At 38.8% G+C, this 22,353-nt stretch overlaps 1 protein-coding gene across 1 annotated transcript; it reads right to left on the bottom strand.

Moving 5' to 3' along the window:
* Positions 1–2,136: 2,136 nt before the first annotated feature.
* Cavin2 (caveolae associated protein 2) lies at positions 2,137–13,202 on the bottom strand. Its single transcript, XM_015481169.2, has 2 exons — positions 12,374–13,202; positions 2,137–4,541 (listed from the first exon to the last, which is right to left on the bottom strand). The coding sequence occupies exons 1-2, from the start codon at positions 12,854–12,856 to the stop codon at positions 3,747–3,749; spliced, it is 1,278 nt and encodes a 425-aa protein (XP_015336655.1). The 5' UTR covers positions 12,857–13,202; the 3' UTR covers positions 2,137–3,746.
* Between the last annotated feature and the right edge of the window lie 9,151 nt (positions 13,203–22,353).

A 22,353-nucleotide genomic window follows, 5' to 3' on the forward strand; every position in this document is an offset into this window, starting at 1 on the left:
CATTTAGATTATAGCATGATGAGCAGAACTCAGAGGGGTTAGGATTTCTGGAATCTGTCTCCTCCTCCATTTTACTAGTTGGAACAAATTAACTTCTTGTACCCCATTAAAACAGGAATGAAAATAGTAATTTCCTAATAGGATTCTGTATGATTAAATGAGATAATGCTTGTGGTAGGTCTGCAGAATTGTGGGCCATTGGAGAGCCCAGCCTGGTGTAAAAGAGACTATCAAAAATATAGGTTCCCTTCCCTCTTACTGCTTCGAACCTGAAGAATTTTAGCAAATAGGAGAGACTAAAGGTTGCTTTGCCCATAAATATTTAACAAATTGATTTTTACAGTGGAAAGGATATAAATACATGAACATCAAGCTGTTTTGCTGAAGGTGTGACTTCTTAATTGGGGCAGTTTGTGTGGAGAGTTAAAAATAATTTTAGAGTTTGAAGTATCGCAGGATAACGCAATGGTTAAAACAAAAATAAGAAAGTATCTTTAATAATGTGAGTTACTGTCTGTTCCCTTTAGGAATGAGTTCCAGGCTTCAGAAGTCTTTATCTAGACACCCAGATCAAGCAGAATACAAAGGTCACAATGCCAATTTTATCTGTAACTTGTTTTGCAGTGCCAGAGTCTTGGTTTTTAGGAAAAGACTGTGGTTGCTATGGAACTGTTAATAATGATTGCTGCTTGTACCTCAATTCTTCATACTCCCAATCTTCAATATAAAATCAGTTAGATTTGGGCTGTAGGGCAGTACACAAACTTTTGAGCAGGAATTAACTGGGCTTAGGCATTAGTGTCTTAATGTAGGAAATGACTTTCATTATAACCTTTACCTGCACTGGCAGCTGGACAGTGTCAAAGCAGCTTCTGCTTTCCTGATAGTCAGCTGAATCTCATGAGGTTCAAACTTGACTCTTCTGGGTGGGCACTGCTAAAAGCAGAGACATTTGGGCTTTCATCATAATAGAATATAAAAAAAAAATCTGGTTTGTGCAGAACTGGACTTAGCATGTTTCTCTTATTTGAATGTATAAAAAAGAATAGTAATTCAGTCATATGCTAGATTCCTAAGTTAAATGAGGAAAAAATTCCTGTTGAAATCTATATCTGCATTTTTAAATAACAAATATTGTGGACAAATGACATTTTTTTGCTATATTTCCGCAAGATTTGTGATCCATGTAATGGATGCTTCTTGCTCTGGAATTATATTTCTAAGATATGGATCTCAGTCTGTATTAATGTATAACTGATGTTTGGGGAAAACTAATTGAGTTCTTGAGCTCCAGGCACATGAAGTTAGGAATGGGTTATTGGATGGGTGGGAAGAAGACATATCTAATTTGGGGACTTTATAGCCTCTTCAGTATGCAAATAATTCAACAATAATACAGAATAAATAGCTTCCATTTCCACAACTGCTGCTCTTTCTAATCCCTACAGTATGTGTTTCCCAACAATTATCTGGCTTAATTCTCTGTTTTATTGCTTTAGATTTTAATGCTTTGAATGTGGAACATAGAATAAATGTGATTGTCAGTAAAACTTTAAAAGATGCCAGGGTGCAGTTTTCCAGTGACAAGCAGCTAGTTTATGGGAACAAATGGATAAAAACATTTTTGAAAAGGGGATGTAAACATTACACTAGCTCTGGATCCTCCAACTCCTCCTCTGTAAGAAGCTACAGTAGCTCTTAAAAGGTTAAACAGGCATGCTTTGGGCCCTGCATGAAATTCAGTCTTCTACCCAGTCTATGGCTGTACAGAAGACAAAGGTTTATCTGAGTGAATAAACTGAACCCGTAGTTCAATAAATTCATGTTTGTAGAACTATTTAAGGTATTAAAAGGTCTGGTACAATATAATAATAATGCAGATGGAACTATCAAATCCATCAAGCTACTGCAGTAAATTCAGATGCTATCCAGAGCTGGCAAGGTAATGTCAAGAAAGTTAAACTTGAAGAATGAGAGTTGGATTTCTAAATGAGATCAGGAAAAAAGAAAGCAGAGTTAATAGGGGAAATCAAGACTGAAACAATCAACATTACAGCAACATTTGGAGGAGGGTTTAAAAATCAATTCTTTCTGCTTGTTGTAAAATTGTTCTGCCAAAAAAGTGACATTGTTATATACCTTTTATTTTTTGGTTTATTTAATCTTCTTTAACACAGCCATTGTTAGTTCACAAATCCAATATGTGGGGTTACATTATTATGAAATAAGACAAAACTGAATGGGTTATACCATCAACTGAATGGGTTATACCATTTTGCTAATCCTATCCCTTTTATTAAAGACAAAGCATAGTTTGTTATCATTGTCTTGGATTACCTCTATTTGTTAGATTATTTGTAGTGGTATATACTAAAGGTAGGGCATTTGCTCCCTGGGTCCACTATCTTTGAACTATAACTTAACAAAACATTAGCATTTTGTAATTAAAAATAGATAAAGCAATATGTTAGTATAATGTTAGGCAACAATAAAAATTACCCTGTCTGAATGAATGTGTACACATATATAAACATGCTTTAAGAAGTTACAAAACATTAATATTCTGTGAAATTAATATATAAATAAAATATGACCTGGAATGAAATTACTATTATGTACAAAAGAGGAAAAATAGCACTCTTCCCTTCTCAAACCTATAGACTTTAACAGCTTATAAACTAACATCACATTATATGTAGTATAGAGGTTATTTCAAATTTAGAAAACATTAAAGAATAGTATGGTCCAACTTCCTACAAAGACAGTACATATTATTAACTTTTCGAAGATGTATACTTATTTCAATGTTAAAGAGACAACATTCTACTGAACTTCTTCCAAGAAATAGTTGTACTTCCTTTTGATTATTGAGAAAACAATGCAGCTTTAACACAATAAAATATTTGTTGTAGTATTTGAAAATATTAGAAAATAAAATATTGTGAAGTTATAACATGTTATTCCAGGATATAGAAATATTTTTAGTATTGTTATTTAAAGAGTGAAATAATTAGCTTAATATTGTAAAGATTTCACTTTTAAGCACATATTTTTCCCTCTGTCTTCATTCTCCTTGGCATTCTTTACTTTCCATTTCTCTTATTTCTCAACTTCTTCCTCTTAGTTTTCTTTTCTAACAAGCCTTGCCTTTACTCCATGCTGAATGTCATTAGCTATCATTGTCTTTCAACTTTCCTTCTTTTCCAAAAAAACAATGGGTCTTATTAACTGAAAAACTGCCTGAACATTCCCTTCTACCTTTAGTAAATATTTGCTTCTTAAAATATAGCTGTTTTTACCTTACACATGTATGAATATTGTGTATCACCCACTTAAAGATTCGATTCACAGAAAACTGTAGAAATTCACTGGATGACTAATGGCACATGATTCAACAAGCTGATGGAATGACAAAAAATTAATCACATTTCACAACTGGTATTGTAACTGTCCTCTGGTTTTCTCGACTAAGCCAAGTGGATCAGTGTTTTTTCAACTGCTCCATTTCTTCTTCCTGACAATTTTGGAGAAATTCTACAGCAACAGAACCTAAGAGCAAATTGAGTGGATCCTCTGTCAGGTTGCTTTGTTGGCCTCATGTACGTACGTTGCCACTGTGTGGCCAGTGGAGACTCCCTGGACAATGACATTAATGAGTGGGCAGTATGGAGATAGGGAGGAGCTGGTTTCCAGGCTCTGTCGCCCATTTAACCTGGGGCACAGGCTGGCGGCCCTGGGCTCCAGGTTTAGGCGGTTTGGTCCACCTGGAGCACAGCTGGATGCACGGGTTCCTCATTCGACTGCTCTATCACCTCTGAGGTCAGCATGTAACCACCTTCATAGCACACCTTCTGTGCCTGTTCCAGGGCCACCGGCTCTTCTTCTTCATCTTCCACGATTGTCAAGTCAATGTTGCTGTCCATCCCAGAGTTATTCCCTCTGAAGGCCCCCTTCTCAGTATCCCCTTCTGTGTTCTTCCCTTCCAGCGGGGAACTGGGGAGGGATGCTTCAGAAAGACCCTCTGCAAGCGAGCCCTCTTCATGGTCATTTGGCATCTGCTCACTGCTTGCCATGTCTTCTGACTTGCTCTCATTTTCTGCAGGGCTTTCTCCCTCTTGGACTTTCTTTCGACCAAAAGTGAGGGGAGAAACCTTGAAGGGGGAACTTTTCCCTGAGGATGTTTTCTGGTGATTGGATGTGAGAGATTTCTTAATCTTCTCTCTCCTCTCTACAGATACGATCTTGGTCCCCAGCTTGTTCATCTTTTTCTCAATGTTCTGGCGAGAAAAGGCTTTCTTGAGGCTATCTACTTTCCTGAGGCTGGATCTTTTTATTTTCTCTGCCCTACTTTCTTCCATCTTTTCCTCTGCACTGTCTTCCAGGGTCTCCTCCTCGTGGGCTAATTCATCATCGGAGGAGAGGTCCACCGTGTGCAAGGTTTCCTCCAGGGACTTGTTCTCATCAGCAAGCTCCTGCTTCCCTTCCACTGGGCTGGGAACCGGCTCTTTCACAAACACACTGGCAGGGATCTCATTTTCTTCCTGAAAAGATGGACAATGTAGATGGACAATGTTAATAGCATATTTCACAAATGGTCCTAAATGGATGTAATGGGTGTGTCTTTTCTGGGGGATAAAAATGTCAGAAAAGTGGTTGTGGCTTTGGTTTTCTGGACTGGGGAGCATTCATTCTAAATTGGGCAAGTCCTTTCCCTTAGGCTGGATAAGGCCAAGGTCTGCCTGTTGGGAATAGCATGAGGACAGCTGGCAAAAGCGCTATCAGTGACAGGCAGCAGGGAAGTGGGCTGTGACTCAGATAGACCAGGAAGCTGCCTAGATAAAAGGAGCTAAAGTAAGTACTGTACTGTGAACCCAGAGGCCCTCTCTTTCCTACCCTCTCTCCAGGTCACAGGGCTCAGCTCCTGCCAAAAACCCATTGCAAAAGCCCTGAAGTTTGAGATGAATGATCAAAGATGGGGGTTGGGGGAGAAAACAGAGAAGTCCTCAAGTGCCAGACACTATGTAAAGTCTTGTTTCCTTCCCTCCCCAGCTAGATGTCAGCAGTGAAGCTCTGCTCAGAAGCACACAGGTGTCTTGCTGATGACATCATTTGAGAGTAAGAGGAGCAAGGGCTCACCTTCTTGAGGCTCCTGCTCATGAAGGTCATGAAGCAATGTGTTTTAGGATAGGCTTTGTGGGAGCTCAGGGGTAGGTGAGATACAAGGGTCATTTTTAGAGTTGTGAGGGATTACACTGACAGGCATTGCATATCAAGTCTCTGTTGCTAAATAGTTTCTTTGGGCAAGAAGCCTTTGGCCCTTATCTCCATCTAATAGTAAGGAGAGAAGTTTGAAAAGCTGCCCACCCTCTTCCATATTCCCAGAACATCCCTCTAGATGGCCTTGCAATAATAGTTCAGGGTACAAAGTCCAAGGACTTGCTGCCAGAGTGCTGGGCAATGGTGCTTCCATGCTCACCAGGGAGGTTGAATCCATATTTTTATGGTTTTCTTTAAATATTAGACAATGAGAGGCCTTTAGCCAGGTGCCATGACATTTTCACTGGAAAGAATGGCACAGGATCGGATGTGTGGCAGAAGGCCCCAGTCTCCGTCTTTGCTGTACTGCTAAATGGCTGTGCAGCTTCAACAAATAACTTAATCTCCTTGGGTCTCAGTTTCTTCCAAATATGAACCAAAAGGATTTGACCTAGATTAGCAGCTTTCAAACTGCACTCCCAGGGGCACCAGGGTTTCTGCAGGAATGTGGGAGGGGGCAAGTCTGCTGAGCCCCTTGCCACCCCTGCTGCCATCAGAGCCTCAAGGTGACCTGATTATATCTTGGGCTGCCCAGTAAAATTTCAGTTTGAAAATGACTGGATTTAGTGGGCTTAAAAGTCTACTTGAGATCTAAACTTCATGCAAAGTTCATGTTAATGGTAAAGACTTCTTTTCTGGCTTTGTAATTTTGAAACATCTATAAAATTGCATTATAATTGAAAATATGCTCTGAGTATGACTATTTTTTAACTTCTTGATATGAAGATTAAGTGAACAAATTTTTGATATCATAGAGAAACTTAAAACTCTCTCCTTAACTACTGAAGAGCATAATTACAGTACTCTGAAGAGATACAGGTCTTTGCCTTCCCTTATACACACACTCATATAGTATCCTGTTCATTAATTGGTTAGAAACAAAGGAGAAAGTCCTGGGAGAGGTGAAGAGCAAAAAAGTCTGTTTAAACAGAGACCATGTGAGAGGGAAGTTATTACACATCCTGTTTCCTAACGCACTCCTCACACCCTCCCATTTTGTATGTCATGGAAAAAGTTAGGTACACAGTGTGAGAAAAAGTGAAGAGGTGAAAGGAGTATGGAGTTACTAGGAGTCATTTGTGACCTGGGCTTTTGCAGATAGCCACTTTTCTCTTGCTTCAAGCTGAGTTGCTTAGCTTTACTGGAAAGCACTCCCCATGAAGGCAGGAATTTTCATCTCTTATTCCCTGCTGTGTCTTCCACACCCAGAGCTCAACAGGGGCTTGTCCAAGAAGTGCTCCTTGGGTAAGGTGGCTTTCTAAGAAGGTCCCTAGGGGGTGGGAGTGCAGATGGCTACACTGTCCTGTGGGGCTTGAGGACTACCAAATAATGGCCTGTCTCTGTACCAGTTTGCTGGATGCTGGTGTCCCTGGAAAATGAGAAGAAAACAAGGCAGGGCAATGGTTTCCCTTTTAAAAGGAAGGATTTTATTCTCTGTGGGTGAGTATTACTGAAAGCAGGGAGACAACAGAAATAGCTAGGGCTCTGATGCTTAGTCCAGAAGCGAAATTTCTTCTGGGGTTTGACAAGAGGGTTGGGAAGGTTTGACAGATGTTGCTTGCAGGAAAGGAAGAAACCAAGAGTTCAGTGAAATGTTATTAAAAGTTCTCAGGGAGGAGAGCAAAAACTCAGGCAGAAAACTGTTAAAAATAAGCATTGGTTATCAGAGAAGTGGTACATTTTATATAGCATAATCTTTCAGGGTAATCAAAAGTCATAAATTGGATAACTTCCCTTTCTTTAACCCTAACTAAAGGTAGGTATATTAATTGTACTTCTAAAAGAATTAAACTACTATTATTTCAGTTTTCCTTAAATTAAGTTTTAGTATTAACCAAACATAGTTTCTGTAAGATCTTAAGACTCTTTTGTCTCTATTTTCACCTAACCTCTGAGGATAGCTGTGAGGAAAATGTTTTAGAAGGTGAATCAGAAGAGATCATTGGTAGATACAGGCTGAATCTGTGGGGTAGGAGCAGGTGTGGAGGGAAGGTGGAAACCCAGTTGAACTCTTTTGTAAAATGCCAGGGAAATTTATACAAGAACTCTTTTGATGCCAACTATGGAAATTAACCCAGCAGGAACAGAGATAATCCAGAATGAGCTGGATGTGTCTTTGAGTGAGATACATCTTCTTGGCTAACTGCTATGCTTCTGCTGTCATTTTAATTACTTGAGCAGTATTTTATGTTCTGTCTACTGGACAGTGTTTATTTTGTGGCTTCTTATGGCATCCACTCTGGAGGCAAACTCTTTTCACACAGAAATTTGTAAATGTGCAAGCACATGTAGGTCTTCCCTTTCCATGATGTTTGTTTCAATATACAAAAACAAAACAAAACAAAACAACAAAAAAAGATACTTTTCAAAGTCTGTTCTTTTGAAAGACATACGCATGGTGTTTGACCATGAAGTATCTGCTATGGGATAGAAACTCGAGTTGAACTTCAGATGATGAATCCTCCATAACTGCCCCCTCCCTGAGATGCCTAGACTCACCATGTGCCTGGGCATGCAATCCTCTCGCACACACCTCATGGGAACACTTGATATTTCACATACTTACAGGTGAGATGACTGACTCTTCTGCCTTCAGCTTCCTGTTGTAATGTTTTTGATTTGCTTTCTCTTACAGATTCTAAGACTGACAGCTATTTCAAGGGAGAGGACCAAGTAAGTACACATCCCTAACTGTCACTGCTTACTTATGCTAGTTAACCATCTGTCTACTTAAGGGTTGTGACTCCTTAAAATGGCATTAAGAATCCTTGTGGGCCGCTTTGCTTCCTTGGGCAGTTCTACCCACTAGGAGCCCCAAGGAGAAGCTGGTTATTTGTCCTTTGTTTTCAAAAAGGTCCTCAGCCTGGACTGATGCAGGTGTTTGTGATTCTGACCTTTCACAAGGACCCTGAGGAGGTTTTCAAAGGAAGGGAGAATTAAACAGCACACTTCAAACATATATGATGGATATGCTGGCAGCATAAAAAAGAGAAAAGGAGTGGAAAGAACTCTTGAGAAGTGGCATTTTTCCTTGCAGTCTGGCTTGTTGGCTATTTATATTGATTCTTGTGAACCAGTCGTCCAGTCTTGCATGTAAATACAATGCAGAGAAACTTGCCAACCTGCTGGGCACTTCTTGAGTTGAAGCTCATGGAAGTGAATCTTTGTGCCTATGCAGGGATGCACGCTTTTAAAACGAGGAGAATCCATGACCAGCCTTAGAGAAAGAAATCAACCCTAAGTCATTTAAAAGCCTGAATAAGGAGAGAGAAGCCAGCAGTTTGCTTTCCTGTCACTAAATAATCATTCTTGACATTAGACAAAGATAACAAAGGATGTCATACTCCTACAGGGATGTAGTGGCATCCCAGAGAGATATGAAACCATAAATTTGTGTCCATGGAATATTTTATCCAATAATTTCTAACTAGTAGTTATTAAAATGGAACTATGCCCACCTGACATTGTGATTTATAGGTCTCCTACACATTGATGGTTTTCTCCGATTTGTGTTTCTGAGGTATAGATTGCCAAGCGGATAAAGCCATTGATTAGAACTGCACCCCTAGGGCAGCTGTCGGTGGAATCAGCAAGTCATAAGAATAAAATGCATTAGTTATAATCCCTGAGCAGTCTTTTGCATTCTGGAGGATTTAAAAGTTTCATTATTTTTCAGTGTTATCAAGGGTTTCATTTTTTTTTTTTTGGGAGCACACTGGTTAGGTGTTCTTAGTTATTCATAAAAGACACAAAACAAAACAAAACAAAATAAAAAAAAATCACACTGAATTATTTAAAAGCTGATATAGAAAACCCAGTTTTGAACTTTACCACCATGGGATTATAGTGTTTGTTTTTACTCATTTCACAATTCCACTCTGTAATTTCTATTATTAACAAAATGAAACATTGCTAGTGACTTGGTTTCTTAGGGCCTCTGCTTCTTTGATATCAAATGAATTTAAACTAAATGATTATTAAGGTGCTTTCCAGCTCTAAAATATTTGATTGTGTGATATTAACCTAAACCCTACAAAACAGAATTGTAGAAATGATTCCATGATGTACTCATGCCAAATGTGTTTTGCTTCATGGCAAGAATCAAAACTGAAGGAACTGAGTTGTATGGGAGAACTTTTTTTTTTTCATTCATTAAATTCCAACAAATACAAATTACAAAAAGTGGAAAGGGCAACATTTACTTGGAAGGCTTACACATGACAAAGAAGCTACTTTTTTTTTTTTTTTACATATAGGAGAAGGTAATGATTTTTTGAAGATGAATCAACAGTAATCAGTTATTCATTTAAAGTGCCGGGGGCAGTGCTGTTATTCAATAAATGTAATAACAACAAGAAGAACTAGTATTTTGTTATTTTATAAACTAAAAGGGCATTGCTGTGTAACATATCAAAACCAATATCTCATTATAGGAATGTTAATCAATGTGATAGAAACATGGCAAGTTGTTGTAGAAAGGTGTCTTTGATTATCTGTATTTCTATTTCTTCCAAGTTTGTACTAACTCAACGGTTTTTAGAGCAGTGGCTTTGGATAAAGTACAATCTTTTTTTTTAAAAAAATCAATTTTAAAACAGTCCTAAGATATTAAGCTTTTAGCACTTTTCTAAAATTCTGATCTCATCTAAGGAACCAAATGATTAATATTTGAGCACATTTATAGGCTCAATTCTCCAGAAATGTATCCACTGCAAATATCTAACCTTTCTATTTTTTTCACCCAATTTCACAATTTTATGTGGAGGAAAGTGTAAGCTGTCCATGAGTACTCTCATTTTGTTCACTGGATTCAAAATTATTCCCCAACTGCTTTTTCAAATAGTCATTACTAGAACCTTAAGAGGACATAAGTGGACACCGTGCCCTCAGGGCCAGTTACTTGTGAAATTCTAGCCTCTTCAACCAACAGAGAAAATTTCCTCTTAACTGTAAATCCACTGATTTTTCTGTACAAATTGTATTTTTTTTTTAGTCAAAGATAGGTAGGCATGCTTATAGGCAAAGTCTTAGTCTTTGTCTATCTATAACACTTGCTTTTTGATTATTAATGCCTATGTTTTTTATTTTATTAATGCTGGGTCATGTCACAGTATTTTGAATTCAAACATTGATTTTGAGCTGTTAAAAAAAAACTTTAAAAAGGAAAGATGCTGAGTTTAATGAGGACTTAAAAATTTATTTAATTGCTCAAAGGGAGTTGATTGTTTCTCCAGTTTTAGATACTACTGGTAATAATTTGAAGTAATTGCTAAGAAATTAGATGCTTAACAGCTACAGCTGTAAAGTTCAGCACAGATTTCAATAAATAAATGACACGTTTTAAGTAGCACAGATTAAGAACAAAGTTTGAAATGAAATAAAGCAAATATTTTAGTGTCTAGTCAACCAACCAACCAACCAACCAACCAACCAATATACATCTGTAGATTTTGGAGAAATGACAAGACTTCACAAACTGGAAACATAATATTTGCAATATTCCAATACTAATAATGTCCAGGGGAACAGATTTTCTTTTTTGCATTCTCTTATTTTTACATAATTTTGTCTTGAACAAGAAAACCAATAGATTGAGTAAGGGAAAGTCCAGCATAGTGTTTAGGAATGGCTTAAGACCTGAGATTTCTACTATCTTTTACACTAATAAAGTGAGGATCTCATAGGCTTACCGTATCTCTTTTCAGTTTATCTGGTATGTGAAAATCTATTGCATTTGTATCAAAAGCTGAAAAGTTTCCTGACTGTGAAAGCCTTCAAGGTGCAGGAGAGCATCAGCTGCCTAAACTTTTATAACATTCAAGTGTAATTTTTGAGGAGGACAAAAAAACAACGGGATGAGTCTTTCCTTTTATGGGTATAGGAAGGCTTGGGTTCTAACTTGGCAGAGTAGATTCATTCAGAAAAAGAAGGCTCCCTCGGTTTAAATCTCAATTTCTACATCTTTCTTGGGAGATGAAGGCTTTCCCTGTGTGCCTTTCACAATCAAACTGTTGGTTATAGCCTCTCCCCTCCATGGCTTTGAAATCCTCTCCTATTCACATGGTCACAATGAGACAGCCCTGAGGCAGGATGGCAATCGCTTCCTGGGCTCTGGGCTGGCTGGGTTCCACCAGGCGGAAGGGCTTCCAGCCCTAGGCAGGGCTGCCCTTGGATTCACAAATGCCCACCACTTGGCGGAACAACGGCCCTACGCAATCTCCCTGTCCCCAAATAGCCTCTTGCTACATTAACTGCATCATTGATGCATTAAAAAAAAATTAAGTAGCCTTTTTATTCTAAGGCAACCATTTGAAGGAGAAAATATTCAAGACTAGGCTTTGTGACTGTAACTGATAACACTCCTTTTATTTTACTTTACAGATGTGGTCTCTCTGAGCAATGAGAGGCATATCTAGTGTTTGTAAAGAGTTATGCTCTGCATTTTTAGTGCATCATTTGTTAGAAAAAGAACTCAACAAGATTGCTTTGCCCAAAAAAGTCTTTAAAGAACAAGGCTAGTTCAACTCTAATGGAATCAATCAATCACTTGGTTAGTCCCCAAAACACTGGCGGCCTTTGGAAAAGGGGACAGTTGAAATTGTTATGAGTTTCTTGATTTAAACAAAACAAAACAAAAAACTTATGATTACAAAGAGCTAATAAGCAGCCACTGAATTAAGCTGCCCTGTTCAGCTAACAGCTGCTGCCAATGTTCCTAATGCAAAGAGACAAACGAGTTTGACTAGGGTGGGTACATGCACCTGCCTGTCTCCTCAAACTATATGGAATGCATCCAGGTGCTCACTGAAAAATGACCCCACTTTCCCAACCTCAGGGGCATCTACCTTGATTTTAAGCTGAAGCGACTTGGGAAGTTCCCACTCCTGTATGCAGATTTCACATTTGTCTGCTGCAGGCAACCCAGGGACAATGCCTCTTGTGTGTGATCCCTGACAGGCAGGACAGATGTAAAAATGGCCATGAGAGTCAGGAGGACCGAGATCATGAATGTTGAAGACCCCCCGCCCACGTGTGAGGAGGTGTAGGGGACACTGACCTGGAAGATGAGCACTTTGAAATGGTTGCGTCTGAGGAGTTGAGCGTGGTTATTCTCCAGCCGCCTCACCTGTGCGCACTGTCTCTCCATGCGCTCTTTGACAGCGCGAGTGTGGGCGCTGACCTTTCGAGATTTCTCCAGCAACTTGCTCACGGTGTTGCTGGTAGAGGCCTGGTATTTGGAGAGCTTAGTGAGGTCGTTCTGGATGCCCTTCACTGAGCCCTCCAGGCTGATCTGCCGCTGCTCCATCTTGTGCTGGTTCTCTTGCACGGTGTCCAGCATGTTCACCAGCTTGTCCAGGAGCGTGTGCACCGTGACGGCGTTCACCTTCGAGTTGTCCCGGATAGCCTCCTCCGTGCACCCCAGGTTCAGACTGGGGCTTGGTGTGGAGGAGGGAATCGGGCTGGGGCTTGGTGGCTTCTCTTGGCTCATGTCAGAACTCGGGTGCTGGAACTTTTCCGCTTGTGCAGCATCCTCTCCCATGGTTGGACAGATGGGAACAATCTCTCCTGCTGGGAGATTCTTCTTGCTGGGGTGAGAAGGGTGGCGGTGAGGGTGCAGAAAGAGGCCCTCTGGTTTAAGCTCTGAGCACCGCTCTTCAGGCTGGCAGAGGTTCAGACAGGCAACAACTGGCTAAGCTGATCAGGGAAACTGCATTCCAGCTGCTCTTAAAGGTCCTACTCCACCCAGTGGGAGGCGAAGGTTACAGAACTGAGAACCACTCAGAGTTCAGAAGCATGCACACACTTCCTTACCACGTTCTCCACTGCACACAGCACTTTGGTGCAGGTTTAGCTTTTCTTTCCTATTCCCCTTCCCCTTTTAAAATAAGTTCAATGCCATATTTCAATCATGACTTCATCTAGAGGCGGAGAAAAACATGCTAAGTTGGCCCAGCTCCACAGCCTCCAATTGGCTAAAGCTAGTAAACTTTTCTCTGGCTGCTACGCTACAGAGACTGTTTTTTCTTCCTGGATACGAGTTATTATAACGGAAAGTATTGTTTGCATTTGCCCAAGAACTGACTGATAGGCTGCAGAACACTGGGTGCCCTAGTGGGAGGGGTACAGTTTAAAAAATATGTGCAGCCAAGTTTGTGTTGTAAATTTCTCATTTGCAGAGAAGTGGAAGTTCTGATAATGACAAGGAAAACAGCCCAGTTCTTCTTATTATTCTTGCAATCAGGGATGCAGTGGAAGTTGAAAGAGACTGAACTTCAGGGTTGGTAAAATAATCAATATTATGGAGTATTGTCATAGTGTTTTTTGAATGACCACCTTTTTTTTTTTTTTTGAGAAGCCTTTTGCCCTCCCCAAAGTGGTTCCTTTAAAAAGCTAAATGCTTTTTTGGTTTTACCTAATTTTGAACCCATGGTGAAAGAGCTTTTCAAATGCCCATCTCTGCAAGGCATTTATTGACACGTGCCCAGAAGTGTGACTGCAGGCCGGTTGAGCCGGAGTGTTCCTAATGTTTGACATTTCCAAATTCCTGCTCAGTGAAGTGGCACACCTGTTCGCAAACCTAGTCCTCCTTAGCTGAGCCCTAGGGACATGGGGCTTATTTCCTAAAACGACTTTACATGCTTGAATTGGTTTTAAATGTATCCAGTCTTTGAAAGTGGAAGGAAGTTTGTAGCAGGTCTTCTATGAAAAGTTTAGCGAAGAATAAGTGCTAGCCCATATTGGGTCAGGGATTGATAATGGAACAATGCTATTCTTCAATGGCAATATCTGCATGTAAGCCTATCAATCAGCAGGTCATTTGCTGTCTCATTTGTTGAATTTCTATCTTCTGTTATCTGTAGCATCCAGGGAATATTTATAAAGCCTGACCCAAGACCCCACCCTTAATGAATATATCTGCTAGTTAGGAAGATGAGTTGAAGACATGTACCGAGGTCCTCAATTTCCTCAGATAACTGATACCCACTTAAAGTGAATACTTAAAAATACGAATCAAAAAGGTAAGAAGATTTGATGAGACTTTTATCCTTTAAAAAATAAAGCAATTATTAAAATTAATTTAACTTATATTAAAAAAATTCAGTTGGTTAGGGGTGTGTTAAATATTAGAACAAAAGTTGAATCAAGTGTTGGTTTCGAGAAGTTAAATTTTCTAACAAAATTATTCAGTATCGCGATACCATGTCCTTCTGCATTTGACTTCTGTGGGCAAATCATAAAAAGTGTCATTATTTCAAAAATATTTGAGGGCTTCATCAATTTTCCAAGAGCCTCTCTTGAATTTTGACATTCAAATCATTTCCTTTTGAAGCACTTATTGTACCTCTTCCACGTGGATTTTTTTTATCTTCTTCAAAATGTTAACTATTCCAGCTGCAGATTTTCATTTGTCAGAAGAGTTGCCCATGATTCAAGGGCTTTTCTAACATTACCTTCATCAACTTTATGATTTTCTACACATTTTGCAAGATGATTTCACATTATAATCACTTCACCCTGATTTTGCCTTGATTTGCACAGATTTTGCATTGCATTGTTGGAGATTATATAATCAGCTGCATAAATAGAGATGTTAGGGAGATGGAATGTAAGGTGGGAAAGGAGAGAGGTTCTTTCTTAAGAAGAAGAATGATTTACATGTACACTTATTTATTTTTTAAAATTAATTTTGAATAATGAAACTATAGCAGTAATCTATTGCTGTGTAACAAATCAGCCTGAAACCCAGTGGCTTGAAGTACCAGTCATTTTATTTACTGATGGTTCTGTGGCTGGCTAGGCAAGGCTCAGCTGGAATGGGTCATCTCCACCGGGCATGCTCATTCAGCTGTAGTTTGGGGGGGATGAATACAAGATTGCCCTATTCACATTTCTGATGCTTCAGCTGAGATAACTAGAATACTGAGTCTTCTCTTTTAGCCTCCAGAAACTCTGTCTGATCCTTTAGAAGGGAAGCCAGATTTCTTCATGTGCTGCCTCATATCCTAAGGAAATATATGCAAAATTTGCAAGCACTCTTAGAAAGGGTAGGCTCTGGAACACTCCCTTGTCACTTCCACCATAGTCTATGGTCCAAGCGGGTCACAGGCCAAGCTCAGATTCAAGCGAATGGGATAGACGCCACAAAGTTATGAGGGGAACAGCAACCTTTCCCATGGCAAAATGGGAAGCAGCATGAGAGAGATTGCTGTAGTCATCCTTGGAAACAATCTACCTCAATGCAAATGTTTTCTTTTAGAAGGCTGTTACAGATAAAAATAAAGGCCTTTGGCCACAATTTCCATTCCATATTCCTTTCTCTTTTATTTGAAGTAATTATTTTTGTGAATATGTTGTCCAGCCTAGTAATCATGGGAATTATAAAGAGCTATGGTGTGCAAACCCTCCTGCCCTGTAAAAGACAGCATGTATCATAGTTAGTAATAGATGCAGACTCTAAAGGCAGCAAGAGTTAATATAAGGGTAAAGCACACAACCAAAGAAAACGCCATTAATGAATTAGAATTTGAGGTAACTCTATGTATCCGAATTCACCATTTAGTTCTCCTAAATTACATCCTATTTCTGATAGAAATTGGTAACTTTTTTTCTAGAAGAAAAATTTTTTAAATTGAATCTATCAATTACATACTATGAAGTTTCTTGGAAATTAAGTAGCGAAGTTTAGACCTAATACAGTGACAGATAAAGGACTCCTGGAAGTGAAAGTGACTTGTTAAAGAATAATGACTGAAACAACAGAATGCAAGAGGGTGGGGGGAGCTCAATAGCCTTGGGAAATAAGTGTGAGGCACTGGGGATGTAAAGATGAACTTATTTGCTCACCTTTGCAAGATTCTGACTTAATGGCAGGTAGGTAAATAAGGGTATATATATATATACACACACACACACAGGGGTGGCAACTAGAGGGGCTCAACTCTGCTGCCATCCAGGAATGTGAGGGCAGGACAGGTTATATTTGGGAACTTTAATCTTCTAGTTGACCACCAGCTGCCTACTTTTACCTTAGGTGTGCAAGTCATATAAGCATACAGGTTGCTCTAGGAAAATGCCTACTTTGTTACTGGCCAAGGCATTGGTCCCAAGATCTGTATGGTCTTCCATACAAAATACTTAGAAGCTGGGCATGCTGGTGCACACCAGTGATTCCAGTGGCTTGGTAGGCTGAGATAGGAGGATTGCAAGTTCAAGGCTAGCCTCAGCAACTCAGTGAGGCCTTAAGCAATTTAGCAAGACCCCATCTCAAAGAAAATAAATAAATAAATGGAAAGGTCTGGGGATGTGGTTCAGTGATAAAGATCCCCTGGGTTCAACCCCCAGTACCAAAACCAAACAAATAAACAACAAAAACAAAACGAAAAATGAAAAACATAAAACAAACAAAAACAACTACTTAGAGAAGTACTACTCACTTATTTGTTACAATTCCTAACCCTGAGGCAGCTTAGTAGCCTCCTTGCTTGGCCCATGCATTGTTGGTGTAATTAATTATGACAATGATTGGAGTCCTGGAATGAGCCAGGAAATGGAAAGTCTTTTTTTCCCAGGGGCTAATGAGGCAGAGAAATCTAAGCTGGCTACTCCATGTATCTTTTCCTCTGGATCCCCATATTGGACTTCAAAAAATTTTCAAAGGTTGGGTTGCCTCTTGAGTAGGAAGCAATGTTGGGGTTGGATGAGTGAGTTAACCATATGAGCAGAAAGAAAAAACAACATAATGACATCCATAGTCTCTACGTTTTAGGATAGTTTACATGCAATAATAGATAACCAGGAATATGCAATTCTTTAAGAATTATTGTTAACAGTCTTTATTTATTCCCTGAACCCCTCTGTCTAATACTTTTTAAACATATTATTATTCTTAAAGCTTAACTTGTAAGATTACATTATAAAACAAAGGGCTTTGTGAAAATATTCTTACTTAAAGAAAAGTCTAATGTTGGGCTAAATACCGAAGATGGTGGGATAAAGGCATGTTACTAAGATAAAATGGATTAGACAGAAAGCAGGGTGGGGTTGAAGGATATCTGACTGCATCTTGGTGAATCAGATGTACCCTGAATCCTGTACCAACTGCGCCCTGCAGTGGGTACAGGCAGAAAGTAAGGGGGCAGTTTTTGGAAAATCCTGAAGGTCCTCTCTGTACCTTATCCTTTGCCAAAGTAGTGCAGAGTGAAAAAATTATTCACTTTCACTAGGAATATCAATGATGAAAAGCACATGAATACATGACTCTAATCTTTCCCAAAGTCCCCATAATAACCCATCAATGATAACAACAGAGCAAGGTAAAAGGAATTGCTGTCTAAATGTGTGATAAAGCAAAAATAATATAGAATGTTGGCATTTAAGATAGATTTCACCCACTCTCTATGGGCTGTCACTTTAGGAACTCTAAGATTTTCAAAAATTCCAGATGGGCTTGTGTTCTCAAGGCCTTCTCTGGCTCTTTGGTGCACATGATCCCATGTACCATCTTGAACTTCTCCATATCTGCCCAGTTGTGAACCCTGACCTTTCTTTAAGCATTATACAATCTACTCAAGGTATTCATCCTGAGTGTAGCAGATGTTAATGGAATTTCAGGGTCATAGTTGGGATGATTTCTGACATCTTGCTGGGTCTTCTGTTCCTAGGTGTCTGTCTTGTTTTCTCCTTGGTTCTCCCACTAGTTCATGAAGGAAAATCATTCTCAAATACTGAATGTTGCGTCTTATCCTCTATCCCAAGAAGATTTTTTTTTTTTTTTAAACCATGAATGAGTTTTTCCTTTCCTAAGAATTCTGGCACTAGTTAAGATAAATAAATAAACTCTTGTACTTTTTCTTGGTCAACTTCACAGGTAGGAAATCAAATTAGAAAACCATTCATTTATCATTTATTCATTCATTTATCAAATATTGAGTGATTCTTAGGTGTTGGGAAGACAGCATTGAACAAGAGACAAAGTCTCTTATCCTATAGACACATGTTCTAAAAGAAGGGGAGTTGGACACCGATTATAAATAAAAATACAATGCAATGTTGTCAGACAGTGGTAAGTACTGGAAAGAAAAATAAAGTACAGTAAGGGCCCAGAGAGTGTCCAGGGTGCTGTCTTAGATTGGTTGATAAGAGAATTCCTTTTGGACCACAGCCATTTAAGCAGAGATGTTGTAGAAATCCAGATGACAGGAAAAAACTTCTTCTATAGAATTGTAATTTTTTAACATAGTGAGGGCACGCAACTAAAGATTACATTTCCAGCCTCCCTTTGAGGTGTGGACAAATTCTATTCAATGGATGTGAGCAGTGATGTAGACTGTCTTTAAATACTACTCTTCCAGGATCAGATGTATGCTCTTGTTGGGGCTCAGAAAATAATACCCCAAAGTCTGATATTTTGACCTGCTATGAAACCTTAGAACCTACCTCAAAATCAAGGTCCCTCTTATCTTCCCTTGTTTCCACACTCCTATCACAGGGAGGAACTTTGTGCAAAGTTCTCTTTTCTACATGATGGGATCCACCTAAAGAGGAACACAATTACCTTGAGTCTTGCTGAAATTGCATTAACTAGGTAAGACTAAATTCATATCCTATAAGGAGAAAGACTGAAGTCTGTCAACTTATCTGGACAGAACTTTGTTACTGTTATGGTTTAGATGTGGTGCCCCCTTAAAGCTCACATGTGAGACAATACAAGAAGGTTTGGATGAGAAATTATGGAGTTATAGCCTTAGCCTAATCAGTGAATTAATCCCTGGGGGGATTAACTGAAGTGGTAGGGTGTGGCTGGAAGAGGTAGGAATTGGGGCATGGCTTTGGTGTATATATTTTGTATCTGGAGAGTGGACTCTCTCTCTGCCTCCTGGTCACCATGATGTGAGCTGCTTTCCTCTACTACCCTCTCCCACCATGATGTGCAGGCTCAATCTCGAGCGCCTAGGAATGGAGTCGACCTTCTATGGACTAAGACCTCTGAAACTGTGAGCCCTCAAATGAATTTTTCTTTCTCTATAATTGTGCTGCTAGGGTCCTTTAGTCACGGAAGTGAAAAAGCTGACTAAAATAGTTACCCACCACTGTGCCCTACTTCAGTCCCATAGAGAATCATTTTCAATCTTTGACTCAGGAGCCCATTGAACTTTGTCCCAGGCTGTTGTACATTATCCAAGACCATACAACAATGGTTTTAAGTTCTCCTAAAAACTATTTACTATTCTGCTAAAAATTGTCTATGTTCCCTTTCTCCCTATCCTTGATAAAAAAAAAAGGGGATATAAGTTTCCTAATAATGTGATGAAGTGGGTGATTTTATTCAATTCTCCCATGTGGCAATTTTTTCCCCTTTTGTGCATTAATACATCTACAGGCTTTGCCTCCTATTTCATCTCTTTCATCAGATTATCTCAGCAAATTTTCACCCCTTCACTCCACTGATCACTACCCTATTCCCCCCATACTTCTCTTTGTAGATAGCAAAAGCTTTCTGGTCACTGAAATGGAAACTGCTGAAGATTGAAAATGGCGGCTCTTCCTGTTCTCTGACTTTTGAAGCTCTCTCTCCTTGGTAAACAGAATAAATGATAAGCCAGACATCCCAGGTTCAAATTCAGGAAGGTTGTATGACCTTGAACAAATTTTGCCTTTTCTTTCTAGGCCCCAGGTCCTTATCATAAAATGAGGATAATAATAATAATAATAATAATAATAATAATAATAATAATTCTTATCTTATTGCTGTGAATTGTTATTAGGAGCAAATGAGCTAATGTTTGTGAACTGTTTGGACCAGTGACTGGAACATGGTAAGCAGCATATGTGTTAAATACATAAGTGAATAAAAACCCTTACTAATCTAATTGTTTAGTTCAGCCTCTTGGCTCTGAAGATGTGATTTCATTTTTTCCCCATAAGTCGTTGACATATTGTGTTGCATATACTATATTAAAAAGTAATACCCCTTCTGCTGTGTCTTTCTGCCTTGCTCATTTACAGAGTAATGTCAAAGAGTACTGTGTAGCACACTTTCAGGGAAATATACAGGGGGGCCTCACCCTTATTTCCAGATAAATCAGTCAATTACTCTAAGTGACTTGCTACGTGCTCAGTGTAGACTTAGAGTTTTAGAAAATATGAAAGAAATATAAATCAAGGTCCTTATCCTGGTGAACTCAAGTCTTTTGGGAAAAGCAAGACTTACGCACAAGAAGCAATTAGAAGACAATACAAGGCAGTACCTAATGAAGTGTTGAAGTTGTCTCTTTTCAGCCTCAGGAAACCCCTTAACATCACAATAACCCTTAGCTTTTGCTTTTCTCATTGCAGAATCCTAAAGCAAACAGGAACTAAGGCAAAAACCTTTAAATTAAAAAAGTAATCTATTAATAATTCTTTTCTAATATTATGGTGCTTTTCTTGTAGTTGTCTCAAGATATTGTTAAGACCTTGAAAAACAATATTTTAAGGAAGTGGGTGGTATTCCACTGTTTTTTCATATATAAATGGATGCTTGGTGAAGTCTAGGGCTCTGGATAGAATACTAAGGTGAACATATTGATATGGTTCACTTTTTCTTTTCTTACCCGATCTTTTCTACACTTCCATTTCTTCTTCATGACACCCTTCTATTGTAAATGGAATCTTAAATCTCCACTCTGAAGGAAATTCTAGAAATTTTTTGGTCACATGTTTCAGAGTTTACTAAGCCTCATTTTGTTTTGGAAATTTTATTTATTTTTGTTTTTAGATGTACATGGCAGTAGGGTGTATTTTGACATATTATACATACATGAAGTACAACCCTTTCCAATTTTGATCCCATTCTTCTGGTTGTACATGATATGGAGTTACTCGGATCATGTATTCATATATGAGCTAGTAAGCCTTAGTTTAAAATTGTTAATTTTGAGGGTTATTTTGTGAAGTTGTTCCTTGAAGCATCCTGACAAATGGATGTCTAGGGTCAAACAGTTTTGTCCTCTATTTCAAAAACAAAACAAAACAACAACAACACAAACAAAAACCCCACCAAAATTCAAAGACAACAACAACTTCTAACCCAGTCTTAAAAGGAAATGATATTCTTTTGAAAGCTTTGAGAAGGAAATTCCACAACCATTTTGGTAACCAAGTCTGGTATTTGTCAGGAAGTTCTTCTTCATAGATAATTTAAATCCTTATCGGAGCAATATAAAACCATTTCCTCTCATTCTGCTCTGTGTTTTGAGTTAATGAACATCCACATAATGGATTTCTATGAATTACCTATTAATCTTCTTTCTGTAATTTCTACATATTCAGGTTAAAATTTAGCATCCCTGAGGAAAGCGAGGCTGTATCTATATAGAACCCTCTGCGACAAATGCTCTTTATCAAAAACATTCTGGCAATGCAGTATGTTTCAGCAATAAAATGTTTTTGCAGGCAAACACTGGGGGTAGCAAGAGCATTTGCTTGGGTGTTGACACTTAGAAAGTACTTGAACCACCTTGAATTATCTCTGAATGCTAAAAATGTGTAGTTCTAAATTCCTCTCTCTCTCTCTGGGCTCACATTTGTTTGCTGCAAAAAACTGTGGCCTTAGGGAAACTATGGCATTATTCCAGTTGAAAAAAATGAAACGAGCCAGAAACCCAGGTAACACAAGTAGGTGACAAGAGGAGAAGGGGTAGGGTTTGGCTAGCTGTTCTCAGGTGCTAGTTTTATTAAAACATATTTTTGGTTACTCTTCCTAAACTATTTTGGGCCACTGCACAGACACAATTGTCATATCAGCCCTGATTCATGGCAGACACGATGAGATGTAATAAAACCCAAAAGGAACTCAGTGTCTCTGGGTCTTACTTTCATCATTTATAAAACTAGCATATTTGAGTTCTAAGGCTTTTTCAAGTGAGAACATTTTGTAATTTAATGAATCTTTTAATACATTTTTGCAGAGTACTTTTGTTAGTATTGTCTTGAGTTTTCTACCTTAAAAACAATATGGTATTCTTTAGTCACTGCTCACAGCCAAGGCAGTTTTTG

Source organism: Marmota marmota, unplaced genomic scaffold (assembly GCF_001458135.2).
Source record: "Marmota marmota marmota unplaced genomic scaffold, marMar, whole genome shotgun sequence".
In the NCBI taxonomy this organism is placed as follows: domain Eukaryota; kingdom Metazoa; phylum Chordata; class Mammalia; order Rodentia; family Sciuridae; genus Marmota; species Marmota marmota.

Excerpts from the sequence above, each read along its gene's own strand:
- Cavin2 (XM_015481169.2), bottom strand. The coding sequence starts at position 12,856 with ATGGGAGAGGATGCTGCACAAGCGGAAAAGTTCCAGCACCCGAGTTCT. Across the intron at positions 4,542-12,373 it reads TCAAAGTGCTCATCTTCCAG|GAAGAAAATGAGATCCCTGC; the intron begins GTCAGTGTCCCC and ends CCATCTTTTCAG.